At 45.2% G+C, this 17,864-nt stretch overlaps 1 protein-coding gene across 1 annotated transcript in view; it reads left to right on the top strand.

Moving 5' to 3' along the window:
• The window catches only part of PAMR1 (peptidase domain containing associated with muscle regeneration 1), a 73,093-nt gene that overhangs the window by 24,010 nt on the left and 31,219 nt on the right, over positions 1–17,864 (top strand). Inside the window, exons 3-4 of the mRNA XM_012803992.2 lie at positions 469–597; positions 14,022–14,136. Coding sequence (XP_012659446.2) covers positions 469–597; positions 14,022–14,136 — 244 coding nt within the window. The remainder of the gene's footprint in view (positions 1–468; positions 598–14,021; positions 14,137–17,864) is intronic.

Below are 17,864 nucleotides of genomic sequence, written 5' to 3'. Positions count from 1 at the left end.
TTTTTGGTTGCAGCCATCATTGTTGTTTGGCAGGCCCGGGCTGGGAATTCGAACCCGCCACCTTAGGTGTATGTGGCTGGCGCCTTAGCCGCTTGAGCCACAGGCACCGAGCCTAATCTGAAGTTTCTAAATATTCCACAATAAACATGTAATGTGTTTATGTCATGAAAAAAATACACTCTATTGATAGATTCTGCCCTTTCCTATAGGCTATTTCTTGTTATTTTAAAACATCAGCCACTAACTGGGAAGGGGTTTCAGACCACCCCCCCTAAACTCCCAGCCTGCATTCTGGTGATTCTATCACTTGCCTTGAGATGAGCAGTTTTTCTCATCTGGACCCCTTTCTGGGTCCAGATGCCCTTAGTTGAGACAGGGTCCCCTGAGAAGGTACGAGTTCTCCCTCATGCAGCCAACCAGAGCCTGCAAATGGTTAGCCTAACGCTCCTTTTCTTGGGAATGTTTCAGGTTGTACAATCTTTGAAAACTGCAAGAGCTGCCGAAACGGTTCGTGGGGGGGTACTCTGGACGACTTCTACGTGAAGGGGTTCTACTGTGCAGAATGCCGAGCGGGCTGGTATGGAGGAGACTGCATGCGTAAGTAGACCTTGAACCAGCCCCCTCTCTAGCCCACGCTGTTGTAAAGTTTTGGCTTATAAGGTGCTAAAATTTCTCTTGTTGGAATCTGAGTTCTGGGAAGCCTGTGGCCAGAGGGCTTTCTGGGTAAGACTATAAAAACAAAGATGTGTTTCCATCTGGTGGTGTGGAGTGTGGACACTGGTTTGAATTGTTGGCCTCAGGAGGTTTATACCTGCTCTTCAATCTCCCCTCTCTAAGGGAAGCCAAGGCACTCTGCATACAGCAGGCCTTGTGTCCACCTCAGAGCTGGTATGTGGTCGCACTGGTCGGCAAGCTGTGAATAGCCTTCAGAAATGTTGTCTGTAGTGCATTTTACTTATGAATTTCTGTTGGTAAATTTCTTGAATCCTGAGTTAAATTCCTGGAATCCACAGCAAGCTTCTAGCATGCCATTTGTCCCAGGAAAGGGATTCTTTCTGGCGTCTACTTGATTTCAAAGAATTACTTAATCTTTATTAAAGGTCTCTTGTGGGTTCCAATAATTCCTTGCCAAGGGAATGGAAATCTAACCTTGCACTCAGTCAAGATTCCCCTCTGCAGTGCCCTGATTGATGAATATCCCTCTGAGAGTCTGTATCTGGAGCAATGTATAAAAAGGTATTATTTCATTAAGCTTATTTCATATGTTTCCCATTTGAATCAGAAACGTAATGGTCTTACCATCTAATTTCACTGCTTTGAATGATATTTCCAGTTTACAGAGATGGAGGATGGAGCGTTATTGGTAAACTTTGCCTGATCCAATTTGTAGTGAAATACCACCAGTTTGGAGGCTCTGGGGCTAAGGATGACATGTATGGTCTACAGCTGAGAAACTCAACTATACCCAGAGGGCAAGAGGTTTGTTGGCACTTCAGGGTGAAGCTGGGAGTTAAATTATCCAGAATACAGAAAAGTTTTGAAGTGCTGGTCTCAGTAGCAGATTTAAAGCTTCAATGCTGTTTTAGGTGGTCTCTAGTAAAATCTAATTTAGTACTTGGTATTATGTTCCAGGTAGGTTAGATGCAAGAGTTAACCCTGATCTTTCTTTGGCTGCTTTCCTGTGAAAATCATATCACACGATGATCAGAATACAAGCTCTGGAATGACACAGACTTAGGTTTAAATAATGGTTTTACCTGTCACTACCAGCATGACCTTGGCCAAGTCATAAAGTCTGGGAATAAGGCTGCTGACCTCATAAGGCTGACTTGAGGATTAGATGAGATAACGTGTGTGAAGCACATAGTGGTCTGTCTGGCAATAGTAAACGCCAGTTAACACACTTGGTACATCAGTATTCCATATGTGTCTTCATTGCCACGTTGGCAGGTGGTCCAGAAACAAAACTACTTTTCTGATAGTTTAAGATAGACATAATTAGTTGTAGTACACTGCATTAGGCTCCACATTGACCTTTAGATTATATGAGAGCACTCTGGGTTTTTTCCTGTTTGGGGTCATATGGAAGGGTACTTTGCTGTGTGCATGAATGGGGAAGGCTGGGGTTGTGGTCATGCATGACCTCGTAGGTAGGTAAGTTAGGTAAGGAATTACGTTGTTATTCCAATGCTGCAGGAAGCCAAGGAAGAGCGTCAAAATAGGGTATGGACCAAAGTGCAAATAGGGTTCAAAGTGCTCTTTGAACTAGATAAGAAAATGGTTATCACAGGAACTCGGGAAGAGTGAAAGTTTCAGACAGGAGGTGATGGTTGAACTGTGCCTTTGCTCCCATGTGGGCAAAACAGCAACATACTCTGGACAGAAGGAATAGAATGGTCAGGGTGTGAAGATGCAGGGTATGTCCATGGAAGCATGTGACCGTCAGGTGTGATTAGAACAAGGTGATGGTATTAGAGGGTGGCAAGTGGTAACACTCTGAATGTGAAAGGTGCAGTGTGCCAGGACTCAGAGTTTATTGTGAGGTGATGATGGTGTGAACTGGATAGTTCAATCAGGGGAGAAGCATTTGACAGATAACCCCAGCAGTATATGGAGGACACATTGGAGTGAAGTCAAGATGACATTCAAAGACAGCAGTTAGGAGAGTGATTTCATTGATTCAGGTCAAAGGAAGAAGTGATAGGACTTACTGATACACTAAGGGGGGAGGAATTTCAAGAGTTGCCCATGTGGGTGGTACCTGTGGCTCAAGGAGCAGGGTGCTGACCCCATATGCCGGAGGTGGTAAGTTCAAACCCAGCCCTGGCCAAGAAAAAAAAAAAAAGAGTTGGCCTTTCCAGTTCCTACTTTGATCTACTCTGTCGAAGTTGATGCTGTTAAGAGAATAATACATAATGAAAGAGAAGAGAGTTGGTGGGAGAAAAAAGGGTGAGTTCCATACCTTGAGATATATGCTGGGATTTGGACATTCATAAGAGAACCTGTAGGCAGTTGGAAATAGGCCTCTAGAGCTCAAGAGAACTTTGGAGACTTGAGATTACTTTATGGGGGTCACAGACTGAAGCATGGGATGAACGGAGCTCCACCAAGGGCAGAGGGAAGAACAAACACACGGATAATAGGAGAAGACAGGGAAGGAGATGAGAAAGAATAGTGTGAGGGGTTGGAGGAGAACCAGGAGGGTTCTGAAGGTTGGGGCTGGAGTGGTTCAAAATAAGTCAGCAAGGTCAAGTGGGATAAGGACAGTAGAGAAGATTCTGTTATTTGACAGCTAGTGGGTGACTAGTGTCCTTCCGTGGTAGCAATTTTACATAAAGAAAAATTCAAAGAGGGAGTAAATGGAGACAAAATTTTAAATTAGCTTAATCAGGCAGGGGAGGGGAAACCTAAGATGAGAGTTTATGTGAATAAATACAGTTGTGGAAAAATATAGATTAAGACAGGAAAGACTTGTACAAGGCTGCAAGCCGCTGTTAGGGACGTGTCAGCAGAAGTAAAGGCTGAATATATGAAAGTGAAAATAATTGAAGAAGTCGAGTGGGAGTGAGCTGAAGTACACAGGTGATAGGTCAAGGAGAGGGAGTTTCTTCTGTTGTAGGTTAAGGTAGGTGGGAAAGAAGTACTTATAAGTCACATATATCCATTTGTTATATAGTAGGAACTGTCCAGACCACTTTATGTACAATGTTTTAGTTTATCTGTACAATTGCCCTGTGAAATAACCCTGTGAAATACGAACTCCCATTTTGTAGATGATAAAACGGAGGCCCAGACATGTGGAATAGCTTTTAGTGGTAAAGCCCAGGGTGATTCCAGACCACATGTTTTTGTTCTTAATCACAGTCCTAGCCTTCCTCCTCCTGGTAAGTTCCCTCCAATAGCCCTATTTTCTCTGGGAAGTAGAAAGTGGGATCTCTGTTGAGAGGAGGGTGGAAGTGGAAGTCGTGCTTGAGAGTACCCAAGGTTTGGGGCAGCCTCCTGAGGAACAAGAAAAGCACCAGCTGGTGGTAAGTTAAAGCACATCTAAGCAAGACCGAGGACCCAGCTGAAGCTGGAGCTCCTGCATGGGTGACACAGTCAGTTGAGAGATGATCTCCAAAAGCACGGCAGCAGAGGTGAGTAAAACCAAAACCCAAGAGTTGGCTAAGACATGACTGACCAAGGTCCCAATTGAGAAGGATGTGAAACCAGAAAGAACCTGGTAGGGAGAGAATAGGGATTGGAGTAGGAAAGCAGACTTAGTGATAATAAAGTAATGGAATGTGTGAGTAGAGGGGATGTTATACTCAGAGTACAATTCTTAGGATGAAGCTTTCAGGGTTGTGATGAGGATAATGTGCTTACATATATCAGTTAGTTTTTGATGTGTAACAAGCACTCTCAAAGAGACAAGTGTTTATTTTTCTTTATCTTGGGTCCTTGGGTCATCATGAGTTCAACCATTTTCAGCTGGGCTGGCCTGGGTTTTGTTCTAAGCTGCAGGGCTCAGGCAGAGGAAGCAGCAGCCATCTGGGGCATGATCTTCCAAGGATGGGTGGTAGAAGCACAAAAGGCCACGCCTTGTTGTTACAGGTGCGTTCATGGCCTCTGCTTGTATCACATCCACTCACATTCCATTAGCCAAAGAAGTCACATAGTTAATCTCCAGATCACTAGAGTAGGGAGAGAGTAGGGAGGTATACGCCATTCAAAGTGGGAAGGGTTGGGCAGCGCCTGTGGCTCAAAGGAGTAGGGCGCCTGCCCCATATGCTGGAGGTGGCGGGTTCAAACCCAGCCCCGGACAAAAGAAAAAGCCAAACCCCCCCTGCAAAGTGAGAAGGGTTTACAAATATTTCTTAAACAGTCCTCCAGTCACTCCATGTGAGTCAATGGGTTTTAATAGGGGATAGTGGTGAGAAGGAGGAAGAGTATTTGCATGTAGGAGGTTAAAAAGCAAATGGGGATATGACAGAATGATGGCAGCTGCCCAGGGAAATCCCATATGTGTCCCTTTCCGAATAGTACTTGTTGGTTGAGTCTGGGGTTGAACCTCAGAGTACAAGTCAGCTGTACGTGGAGTCTAATTGGTTGGGCTGCTGAGGGTATCCATGTGTAGGATTAAGGCTTTCTTAAGGGTAGCAGAACTGACTCAGGGCAACCAGTCAAGCAAAGCAGAGAACTAATACCTTCATTCATTAATCTACACATCCATTCAGGTAATATTTCTTGAATGGATGCCCCCAGGGCTGACATACAATAATCAGCAAAACAGAAATAGTCCCTGACATCTTGGAGCTTGCAATTTTGCTCCCCCTTGCCCCAGAAAAAATATAAATACAAAGAAAATTAGAGTGTGGTCAATACTATGAAATAAACAAACAGACTAATGGTCAGATTCCTATCTGATTCTGTGTTGGTTTGGTTGTGCTTGCTCAATTCCATTATGCTTGTTCTGACAGGCTTGTTCTACACGAGGTATGTTCCTACAGCCCTCATCCCTGACGGGGCTTATGTAGCACTGGGCTAGTCCCCAACGTAGCCCTCAATGAATTAACAATCCACCTATGGAAAAAGGGCTTGAGGATGTCAACATGATGTTATTACATTATTATCACCCACATCTCATATTGGCACCAAATAAATGCAAAGGGAATTCATAGGAAAAATTAATTCACCTTACTATGTGTTGAATGCCTATGTGATACTGGGCACCAGCTGCCTGCCTGTGGTTACGGGGTGGCCTGTTCATGGCTGGGGCAGTGTGAGCATTCGCCCACTAGGTGGCGCGCAAGCGATCCTTTCAGGCTGTGTTATCCTACAGGAGGACTTCCGGCCCAGATGTCTGTTGAGCCCTGGCACATTCCCCAGACTACTATATGGGGCCTAAGAAGAGAGGACAAGCAGCAGGCAAGTGCCAGGAGGATTGAAGCTGTTTTATATTTGACATATAGAGCATTAGGTACTGAATACATGCAGTAACACATTTGTTTGCTCACTGTCCTTGACAATGTTTGTAATGGTAATAACCTAACTATGACAGTGTTAAAATTTATTACATGATCGATTCATTTATAACAATTGATAGATTATATTATCCATGAAAACTGGTGAAGGGCCTGAGGCTATTAAGCCCAGGAGAGAACTCATTCACATCTTCCTGTCCAGAAAGATTGGTGTAATAAACTCAGAATTTTTGAGATTATTAAAAATCCAGGGTAGGAGCTAGTGACACTTTATTACCCCCCACACAAAAGGAGCTGAGCTTTATTTTCTTCCTTTCCCTACTTTTTAATGTGAAAAATTTCAAATCTATGGAGAGTTGAAAGAATAGTATTCACCCAAATACTCCTTACCTGGATTCACCCATTATTATTTTCTAACATCTGTCTTTCTTTTTCTTCTTTATGAAGTCATGAATTTTAGCCCCCCACCATGTTTTATGATGCTATCATAATTTTTTTTTTTTTTTGATGCTTACATTGTCCCAGTTTTGCCATTCAAACCGGGCCTACATTTTTTTTAGTACTTCCTTTGCTTTCTCCCCTCTAATGTTTCAAGTTCACCTTGATGTCCTATGCCCAGGGCCTAGGACCAGCTATTTCTCCATGAATCCTGGCTTCCGTTAGTGGGGAATGGTATTTAGATACTGTGATCTGGCTCTTAGAGATGCTGATACACACAGTGAAAACCAAGGCTTCTTCTTAGAGTTTCTTAAACTCAAAAGTTGAGTTCTTAAGTCGAACCACTCTGCTGACTCCCGCTGCTAACCTCTGGAGTGGTGTTGACTTAATGTGGCCATCAGGCTGAATTCCTCAGCCACCAGTGGGGGCCAGGAGTCAACCAAAATGCTGCACTTTCAGCCAGCATTGCAGGGATCCCAACCTTCCAGTCTCTGAAGGATATTGGGGGCCTAAGAAGGTTAGAAAAGCAACCCAGATGAGAGAGGATTTATAGGGAGAGATTATAGGCTCTTAATACATTTATCTTCTTAGTAATATTTTGGACAGAGGCAGAGGAACAGAGGAAGCTGCCGTAGCCAGGGCCCCGAATGTTTATAGGGCAGGAATACCCGAGAGGAGGAGGATTTGTGTAGGCTGCTACCAGAGCCATAACCAGGAATAATTAAGAGCAAGTTTAAGGGGGAATGGTTTACATTGACTGATGGCAGTATCCTCTTGGGGAGGTGTGGAATCACCTGGAGTGGAGTCATTGAAAATGGGGGCTCAATCTTGCTCTAGGCTTTTGTGTCTTGACACTTCCAGGAAAATTACAATGCTCATTTGAATTCCACTGGCGGTGGTATCAGTTGGTGGTTAGTTGCCTGGGGTTGGGCCCAGGAAGACCTGGATTTGAATCACTATTCCTTTTGCGACTCTGGGCAAATATCCTTATCATTGTAAATCTTACTTTTCTCATTTACAAAATGAAAATACTAATACTGACCCTCAGGGAGTTTTTATAAGGGTTAAATGAAGTATTATGTTTAAATTCCTTACTATCGAGTCTGATACACAGTAAGTGCTCAATAAATAGTGGGTGCCAGTCTTATTGCTAAACCAGAGCCATGTGTGAAATGAGCTCTCTTTGCTTATTGGTTTGTTGCCATTTTGGGGATAGGGAAAGAAATCAACATAAGGCCAGTTAGGAAAGATAAAAAAAGAGAATTCCCTACAGGGCAAATGAAAATACACTGAGCACAAGGAGGTCGTCCTCCCTGGACAAGTGTTGTATGGTGAATACTATTTTATATTTTATGTGCTAAAGTTCTTAGACTGCAGGGAATTAATGTTTGAATCTTTGCAGAAGATTTCATGCTGTCAAAGAACTTATCAATCATAGCTCAGCTTCTGTTGAGGGTCTAAAAGGGCATAAAAGACCTCTCCTCTTCCTCAAACAGTATAAATCACTAGATAAAGAAAATAAAATCACTATTTCAAAATGATTTGAAATAAATCTAACATCCAGAAGGTTGAGTTCTTCCTAGGTGAATAAGACTCTAAGATGCTTCATACTTGGGGCCAGCTGTTGAAGTTGGGAGCAGGGCACCAGAGAAGGAGGAGAAGCCAGCCACGCTTTTGACTCTGTGAGCTGGCCTGTCAGACTTCAGTAAAGAGAAGAGCCCAAAGCAAAGGCAATCCTCTCCACCAAGCTGTCTCTTAAATGAAATTTTGCTGAGCAAGCAGAGGCTGAAATTAAGCTACAAAGCAGGAATGGGGATATTGTAGCCTTGCAGCTTCAGAAAACTTGTCTCAAAGTCTCATAGGCTTACAATTTCCCTGTTTTGTGGTCTTGGAAGTACAGAAAGTTGGTGGGAGGTGGAGATGAAGAGACATTTCTGGAGATATTTGGGAAGTGTTAAAAGGAACCGAATGGGGATCCTAGAACTAAAAAATACCTCGTCTGAAATAAGATGAAAATTCACTGGAGGGAATTAACAGCCTGTTGATCACAATCTAAGAGGATCTGAGAATGCTTACAGACGGGTTAGAAGAAAAAACCCAACTAAAGCATAGGGAAAAGTGATGGAAGGTAGCTAGCAATCTAAATTCTTTGTGCTACCCTGGGCACGCCCTGTCTCTTGCGTTGGATTGGCAGGGCTATCTCAGTCTGAATGAGGAACTTTGGGGAGGAAAGAATTTCTACAACAAAGTGATAGATGCTATTCTTTCTGGATAACTACTTTATTTTTCAGTGAATGGATAAGCCGTTTGGTACAGAAAGAGGGAAGGGGCTTGACAAATGGGTTGACTGAACAGGAGTAAGTTGAAATTGATCAATTTAATGTAGTCACTCATTCAGTTAACGATTGCTGGAGTTGAGTACTGATAACGCACATAAGGGTATAAACAAGGCAGAAGCTGTCCTTGCTCTCACAGAACCGTGTCCCAAGGCAAACAGGTCGATACACAATCATTATAAAGAGCGAGTTTGATTTGGGTTTTAGGTGCAATCACAGGATGAACCTGGAGTCACTCCTGGACCCCTGATAAAAGGCATCAGTCAGCGTTGACTATGAACCAGCCATTGTTCAAAGTGCCTTCCTGTGCTGACTCATTCAATCCTGTTGCAGCCCTCATCACCATTTGATAGGTGAGGACATTAAGGTCTGGTGGTGTAAGTAAATTTCCTGCTGTCATACAGCTCTGTAGATGGCAGGGCTGAGATGCAAATCCAGAAGCCAGGCCCAAGAGCTTGACCTCTTATCTTCCCCATGAAATCACCTCCTAATGTGACAGGTGCTAGAGGCCCTGTCTAGAGGAGCCAAACCACGTGGAAGATGCAAGCTTCCTTCCAGGGTCTGGCTAGGGACAGGGGACAGCTCCCTTGCTGTCATCCAGGTGCTGGCTCTGCCGCCATCATCTGCGCTTCTGGGCCTGATGGCTTTGGGGTTCTAGGCAGTGATGAACCCTGGAGCTGGGGTTCAAACCTGAACCATCCCTGTGATTCCTGTCCCCAAATGATATCTCAGATCTACCCAGATAAGACTCAAGGAAAGTAACAACCTTGGTTGCCACTTATCAAGCATTTTGATGTACCAAGTTCCGTGCTAAGGGCTTTATATACAATATCTCAATTAATCCTCATACAAATAAGAAAAACACGTGGTGGTAGGTACCACTATTATTCTCATTTTCCAGATGAAAAACCTTGGCTCAGAAAATAGAGTGAACTCGCTTAGGGTCACCCAGCCCGGTAAATGGCCAAACTGTGATTTGGACCCAGGCTGGCTCTGCAGATTGGGGGGACCTGCCTCCTGAGTCCTCTTTGATGGAAGAAAGAACGTGCAAATGCCTCTCTCAGTCTGAATGGTATTTTAAAGTCCTTTTCTTGCTAAGAGGAAAGACGAAAGAAAAACAAAACCTGACCACTTCTCAGAAGTGTGCAGCATGTGGTGTGTCTCTGTCCTGCCATCCCCTCCCTCACCCCAAACGCCAGCTATAAGAAGACTTTTGTCTGCATGCGAAGGGGGTTCATTTTTATTGGGAACCTTCTCGCTCTCTGACTGGTTTGGAATCGAATAAAGATTTCCTTTTGACTCTGAAGAAGCAGAGTGTACCCAGCTACCTCTCCTGTTTGGGCCTGTAACAATGGAGAAGGGTGGAAGATGAGCCCAGGATTTGACAGTCCAGCACACGGTCCATCGTCACTGGGGGGTTCCCCTATGCACAAACACACACACACACACATGCACGCACACACACACACACACACACACACTCACACTCACCTGCCTCTCCCGCAGCAGCAGCATTAGAAAATCTGAGCACATCTTTCAGGCTCTTTGCCTGCTCTGGTTTTTAAAATTCAGGGCCACCTGCTAGTTTGGCCAGTGGCACTTCCTTGGCAGGGACATTCAGCTGTGTTCACTGTTCTGCCCTGGACAGAGAGGTGCAGTCAGTCTGACCCTGCACCCAGGCCCGCCGCTTCCCACGTAGAGTCAGGAGTGGAAGGAATTGAAGGATCCCTTGATGTGAGAGGGGTGCGGCCCCCTCCACCTGCTCTCTGTCTAATATTCCTTCTTCTAAGCACATTTCCAAGATGCAGTCTCTTTGTCTCTGCTTGTTTGGAAGTCATTCCTCATCTTGGGGCCAATTCTGCCCTCTCCTTCAGAGTGAGAAGGAGCCCCATTAAGAGAAACAAGGATGTTGGATGCATTTGGACTCCCAGTTACTTCTGAAGGACAGCCCCCAGTCCGGCAGGAACAAGTTGCCTGGCATTTCACATGGCCAAGGACCGGTACCTGGGTGAGGATGGGGACATTGAGTCCTGCAGAGGCTACATGAGATCCAGGAGCTGGCCAAAGCCTGAATGGATTTGCCAAGGAGATCTGAATGGGGTCTGGCAGGCTCTGCCTCCTCTGGGACTTGGGGAGGGGCCCAGAGGCATGGCCGTCTGCTTCCAGCCTCCATAAGGAGGGAAGAGCCTAGAAGCAGGCTGGCAGCATTTGCTGCAGGTTCCGACAGGGGTCCCCAGCAGGAGTTTGCTGAGAGAGCTGGGATTTAACACCTTGCAGGTTGAGAAGCTGCCAGTCTCCAAGGGGTGGAGGCTGAGCAGGAAGGCTTCTTTTTTTGTCTCTCACACCCGCATATTACTTCCGCAGCCCGGCAGCAGATGGGCAGATGGGGGCGATGCGTAGTGTGAGGTGTGCAGGAAGAAGCAGCGTTTGTTTCAAGACATGGGGAGTGGGCAAAGTTTCAATGTCTCTCTTCCAGGGGTGGAAAACTTCTGCTATTTCAAAATGGAGTGTGGAGTGGGAGAGGGCTGGGGCAGGATGCCCCTAAAATAGTTGAATGAACTGGCCAAGACCCAGCATTGGCACCAGACAGATTCAAGTTCAAATCTCTGCTCTGCCATCTAATACCAGTGGCTGATATGTACTGATTTTTCTGCTAAGAATTTTCCATGCATTATCTGACTTAAGGTTCATCAAACCACATAAAGTAGGTGTCACGTTTGACTCAGGTTTACTGAGGTTCTGAGGGAGGAAATAACTTGCCCAGGGTCACACGCCTAGTGAAGATAGGTGGAGCTAAGTCTCAAGCCTAGAGGCAATTGGACCCTGAATCACTGCTTGACAATTAGGGCCCTGATCTAGAGTCTTCTGACTTCCTAACCTCTGAGCTTGGGGAAGTCACTTTATTCCTCCATCCTTAATGTTCTGCATCTGGGAAATGGGAAAACGAATTTTGTCCTCTTAGAGTTCTTATGAGGCTTAAACAACAAAATACTTGTAAAGCTTTTAGTCGGTGCCTGGCCTATAACAATTATCATCACTCATTCACCCAACAAATATTTCCTGAGCACCTGGTACATGGCGGAGAGCATTCTGGGGGCACAAGCTAGGCAAGCTCTGGCTCTGTTAAAGGGAGTAATCAGATAATCCCCAGTAGGGATGCATGCTAGGAAGGAAACGAAACAGTAATGGCAGTGACTGCAGAGTTGGGAGGGCCTATTTTAGCTGGATGGCCAAGGAAGACTCATTGAAGAAGTGGCAGGTAAGCTTTGTTGTTAAAGGGAAAAGACGTGGAGGAAGAAGGACCTTCTACGTTTAGAGGGCAGAAAGTGCAAGGCCTGGAGCTGGGCAGGGAAGGGGGCTTGTATGTCTGGAGCAGTGAGGGCAGGCAGATGAGTGGTACTCAAGTCAAGACAGCCCATGAGGCAGGGTCATGAGTGTCACAGGAAGGTATTTGCACTGTGGACAGCCTTTGGAGGGCTTGCATCAAGAAGGCAATGTGATCAGATTTATTTATTTAAAAGGTTGCTTTGGGTGCTGAGTGGACAGTAGAATGTTGAAGGACAAGGGTGGATTCCAGAAGCCCAGAGCGGAGGTTGGGATTGCAGAGAGAGGTGGTGGGGCCAGCTGGCCAGGGAGGCTGATGCTTCCCACTGGGGAAGCAGGGCAGTAACAAGGAAGATCTGAGTGAAGAGACAAATTGGACAAGCTAGTAGTAGTTCTCACAAAAGGAACAAGACTCAGAACTCCCAGCTTGTCAAAAGCAGAGTTTGGGCTCCTTTCCTAACATTGTGGGAATATCACTACTGTGGCTGGGCATGATGGCTCAGGCCTCTAATCCCAGCACTTTGGGAGGCAGAGGTGGGAAGATCACTTGAGGTCAGGAGTTCGAGACCAGCCAGAGCAACATGGTGAGACTCTGTTTCTACAAAAAAATAAAATAATTAGTCAAATGTGGTGAACTTTTCCAAAGGTGGAAAAATTGCTTAAGCCGAAGAGTTCAAGGCCGCAGTGAGTGAGACCTTATCTCTTAAAAAAAAAGAGAGACAGAGAGAGAAAAGAAAGAAATATTACCACTGTCATTTGCATGGAGCAGTAGTTTGGGGGGAAGGTTATTGAACATAATTGCATTTACAGATTTTATGATACTAATCTAGATTTTTGTACAGAACTGGGGTAGATAAATGTTGTCTAAATATAGCTACAAAGTAAATATTTTCATTTTTATGGGCCCTACTGTCTCTTGCCTCTACCATTCAACTCTGCCATGATAGTGCAGAAGTACGCTAGTTAAAGGCAATACGTAAAAGAATGGGTATGATTGTATTCCAATAAAACTTTATTTACAAAAATGATCATTGGGCTGAATTTGGCCCAGGGATCATAGTTTTCCAACTCCAGTTGGAGAATATCATAATTGCATGACCCAAATAATTTTTTCTGAAAACCACTTTAAGACATTTCCTCCAAACTCTTGGGTTCAAAAATATGGTGCATCTTCCATGCCTGTGCTTATTTTCAACACCAGAAAATATGACACAGTGTAAAGACTACATACACAGTCCAGTGCTTTTCACATCTTACGGCTTCTGTGGCAGTAACTTAGCAGCCTTGGTGGGGCTGGGATGGAGGGTTTTAGCTCTTGCGTCTGCTTCTGCTTCAACTGGAAGGCCCTCTTTGATCCCTATTCTTTTTTATTGGTGGTCTTGATAAGAGTTCGTTTGAACAAAAGGGGTTGGGAGCAAGAAAAAATTTGAAACTATCAATCCAGTCCAACTGGTTGGAAATATTCTCTCCCATCTAATGTCATACATTAAAAAGGTATTTATTACATAATTGCTCACAGAATAAATTAACACATGGATTTCCTGAGTGACTGTGGGCGGGGGTGGGAGTCCTGCAGAGAATACAGCTGTGGGGAGGATCTACGTTCTGACCCTTTTAAACGAGGCAGAATGATGAAGCGGCTTGAACTTGACATTCTGACCCAGTTAGGCTTGAGTCTCTGCTCTGCCCCTTAGTAGTTAAACAAGTTATTTGTTTGGCTTTCTGATTATCTGTTTTCCCAGCTGGAAAATTGGGATGATACCACTTCCCTTCCCAAGCTGTTGGGTGGATTAAATGAACTGATTTATGCAAATTGCCTAGCACATTGCCAGCTGCTTGAGAAATATCAATTTCCTTCTTCTTTTCCTTTATTCATTCTGCTTTCAGGAGTGTGGACCTTCTCCTGCTGCTTTCCTGTTGGCCTCAATTGTCTCATCCCAAACTCTCTTTTTCTTCTTAGGATGTGGCCAGGTTCTGCGAACACCAAAGGGTCAGATTTTGTTGGAGAGCTACCCACTAAACGCTCACTGTGAATGGACCATTCATGCCAAACCTGGGTTTATCATCCAATTAAGGTAAGGGGCTAGAGACAGAATCAAGGAGCCTGAGGTTGCAGGAAACAGTAATGGGGTAGAGGGCCCTGGATCTCATGACCACAGGTCAACCAGCAGCTCTTTCTTCTTAAAAGCAGAAAATGTGCGTTGGAGCTATTCTCTTTACCTCTCAGTGATTCTGTGGGGTTAGGCCTGGTTAAAACTGTAGTCAGCTAAACCCTTGTCATTCACTGCTCTAGAGCTGTGGGGCTCAGATGGTTGTACCCCAGGATGACACCAAAATACCGAGAGCCAAATACTGAGATCAGTCTAGCCATCCACAAATCTTGAATGAAACTTCCTGCTGCCCCCATCTTGGGCTGGGTTCTAGGAAGGGATGTGAAGAACTAAAGGGCACGGCTCTTGCTTTGAGTATATTTATATTCAGATTGGAGTTTATATGTGTCATGGCTGTTCTCAGAAAACAGCAGATACCCTGCAACAAATAAGCCACTTCTCCCTCCTGTGTGGACAATAAGCCGTTTCTTCTTAGGGAGCCTTGGGGGCCTCACAGATGTGTAAACTGTGCCATAGTCCAAAGTATAGACCCCATTTTACTGTAACTACTGGAAAAGGCTACAAGGCAGCCCTGTTTCATAAGAACCACTCATCATTGCATCCCGACGCCTGGAGCAGCTCCTGGCACATTGTAGGTGCTTGAGGGACGCTTGCTGTATGATTAAGTGTCAAAAGGGCTGCTCTGGGACGCTAGTATGTGTCCTCTGTCCTCTGGGAATCACCTCCCTCATTCCTTGCCAGGTATCCAGGGCTGCTCACTCTCCCCTAGGGTCATTGTCCACTTAGCTCTTTCATTTTAAACCAGTGGTGAGAGTGGAGAGGGTCAAAATCCCTGATCCTCCAGAGCACAAGCTTTCAGTAGGCTTTTTCTGGGTGGATCAATGGGGCCCACAGGATGCCACATGCCAACTGGCTCCATGAATGGCTCTATGTCCTCCAAGAGGGGCAATTCAGAGCCATGAATTAAAATGATCCAGCAAAGCAGCTCACCTCCCAATCCCCCTCTTCCAAAGTGCAACATGGTAGCTGGGGTCCCCAGCCCTTGAGGACCTGAGGTTGGGAGTGAGTTTCATTAGCTGGGCTTTCCTACAGGGAGGCTGGTTCAAGGGACAAGGGAGGGGGGTTCACTATTCTGCCTCATGAACTCAAGGCCAGGTCTGCCAGGGAGTCCAAAGGTAGTTGTTAAATGCTTCATGTTCATGTTTTAGCAGCTCAGGGGCCAAGACCAACTGTCTCCTCAGGGCCTCTGAAGAGCTTCTCCAAGATCCAGGATGCAAAAGGAAATCCCACAATCTTAGCACAGTGGGAGATTGAGGATTGAGAAACATGTCTGCTGCCCACAAGGGCCCCATGGAGGTGTGGAGTATGGTGAATTTCTTTCCACCTAGTTCAGCGGTTCTCAATCTGTGGGTCACGACCCCTTTGTAACCATGAAGATACATCATGGCATTAGGAAGGTTGAGAACCACAGGCCTAGTTAAACCTGGACCTCCTGCCCAGGGGGGATAATCACGATGGAAACTCTCAGCGGCAGATGCTTCGTGTTCAGCTGAGAAGCTCAGCAGTCATCCCCGCCATCCCATGTGCATCACCTACCTTATCCAGGCCCCCACAAAATCTCTTTTCTTACCTGTAAAATAATCTCACATCCATCTGTGTCTCTATGTCTCTGTCCCCACGGCCACCATTCTACTTTAAGCCATCTCCGTCTCTCATAGGGATTCTGTTGTGGCTTCCACTCTTGCCGGCTCTGCCATCAGCTCTCTGCAGAGTGACTAAAGTGAGCCTTTAATATCCCAAATCTGATCATTATTCTCTTGTCGAAAACTGCCAGTGGGTTTCTATTGGGTTTGGAATCAAATCCAAATTCCCTACCATGCAGAATCTAGGGATCATCTTCCCCTTACCATCTTCCAGCATCCCTGGCTTTCTTCAGTTCCTCAAACATGTGGAGTTCACATGTGCCCCAGGGCCTTTGCACTTACAGACTCCCCTGTCTGGCCTGCCCTGCCCCAGGACCTTGGCATGGCTGGCTTCCTGGCATCATTCAAATATCTGCCCTGATGTCACATCCTCACAGAGTTTTTATGTGACTACAACATGTCAGAAACTTCCCCTTCCCCCAACCCAAGTCATTCTTTGTCTCTTCCCTGATTTATTTCATTCATAGCATGGAGCACTCTCTGAAGCTACCTTGAGTTTTGGTCTTTTTGCTTATGTCTGTCTTCTAAATCAGAACTCATCTCTGTGAGGACAGGCACTATGCCTAGTTGGGTCACTGCTTGTTGACAGTGTCTGGTGCACAGAGCCAACCTCCAAAATATGTGTTGCGTAAATGAACAAAGAAATGTATGCAGGAATGCAATTACAGTTGCAGTGTCTTATTTCAGCTTCAAATAAAGCTGTGGTCTCTGTTAGGAGGTGGGCTTGCCCTCACTTTTCAGACAAAGATATCAAGGACAAGAGAGGAACTGATTGCTCAGGGCCCACAGTGAGTGCGTGGTGGCTCTGGATGAGAAGCCAGATGTCCTCTTAGATATTAGAGCACATTTCACAAGGTGGATTTCATGGGGCTTACACATGGCAAAGGCCTATCAATAATGATTATGCTCAGTTATTGGGTTTCTTTGTTAGTAGGAGTTTTTAGATCATTTAAAATACCCTGATTGTCACCACATTCCAGTGTGGAATCCCGGCGTGTGGAGGTTTTACCCAGGTGGGAGAAATAACCCTAGTCTCAACTTTTCAGGTGGCAATTCTGAGCCTTTCTGTCTATTTCTGCTGCTTCTGTAGAGTGTGGAGAGAAGATACAGACATGAACTTAATACTCAGACAACTCTCTTGGGGATCTAGGAATGTCTTTCCTCTCTTGCCCTGGGCTGGGGCGGCTGCTTTTCTTGTCTCTTGGAATCGGAGGTTTAGTGTTGTCGTCTGCATTTCCAATCTGATGTCTCCTGATGTTTTTAGACCCAAGATCCCTTTTAGATAAACACAGATGTATCCTATCTCCTTCGACCCTGAAATTCCGATTTGTGCTACTTTCTTTACTCTTTGGGGTGAGAAATCTGTTAGCCAGAAGACAATTGCCTTCTGATCTTCCATCAGACAGCTGAGCGTGCAGGAGTTTTTTCCCTTTGCTTGGTCTTACAAGACAATATGAGCTTTTTCTATTCTCCGACTATAAAATTATCATATCATAACCATTTAGTTATCTACTATGTATCCAACAATGTTGGTTTAGCATCGTCATGTGCCAAGCACTGTGCTGGGTGCTGTGAAAACGATGATGGAGCAGGACAAATGTTCCCAGACAGATGTTCCTCACTGCCCTTAAGGAACACGCAGGCTAGGGAAGCAGACAGGCCAGAAAGACAGTCAAGGCGATAAATATAAGAGATTAAAATTTGTGTCTACGTTATGAAGAAAGCAAGAGTTTTCCTTCAGATTAGAGGATGTGGAAGCTGAGGTCTGAGGATGGGAAGGAACCAGCCATATTGGGAGGAAAAGTATCTCAGGAAGAGGGACCAGAACAAGCGAGTATTCTCGGCATGGATCATGCACCTCCCTCCCCCTGGGCATGCGTGTGTGCACACATGCAGACAGTATGCACAGAATACTTCTGTACTCCTCTGTTCAAGGAATTCACCTGATCTCTGGTGCTCTAGGGCCACTTTCCTAACAGATCAGGCCAA

The sequence above is a fragment of the Otolemur garnettii genome, unplaced genomic scaffold, assembly GCF_000181295.1.
Source record: "Otolemur garnettii isolate 467f Iridium unplaced genomic scaffold, OtoGar3 scaffold00001, whole genome shotgun sequence".
Lineage (NCBI taxonomy): Eukaryota > Metazoa > Chordata > Mammalia > Primates > Galagidae > Otolemur > Otolemur garnettii.
Note: the sequence above shows the minus strand (reverse complement) of the source record. Positions and strands in the feature narration are given on the sequence as shown.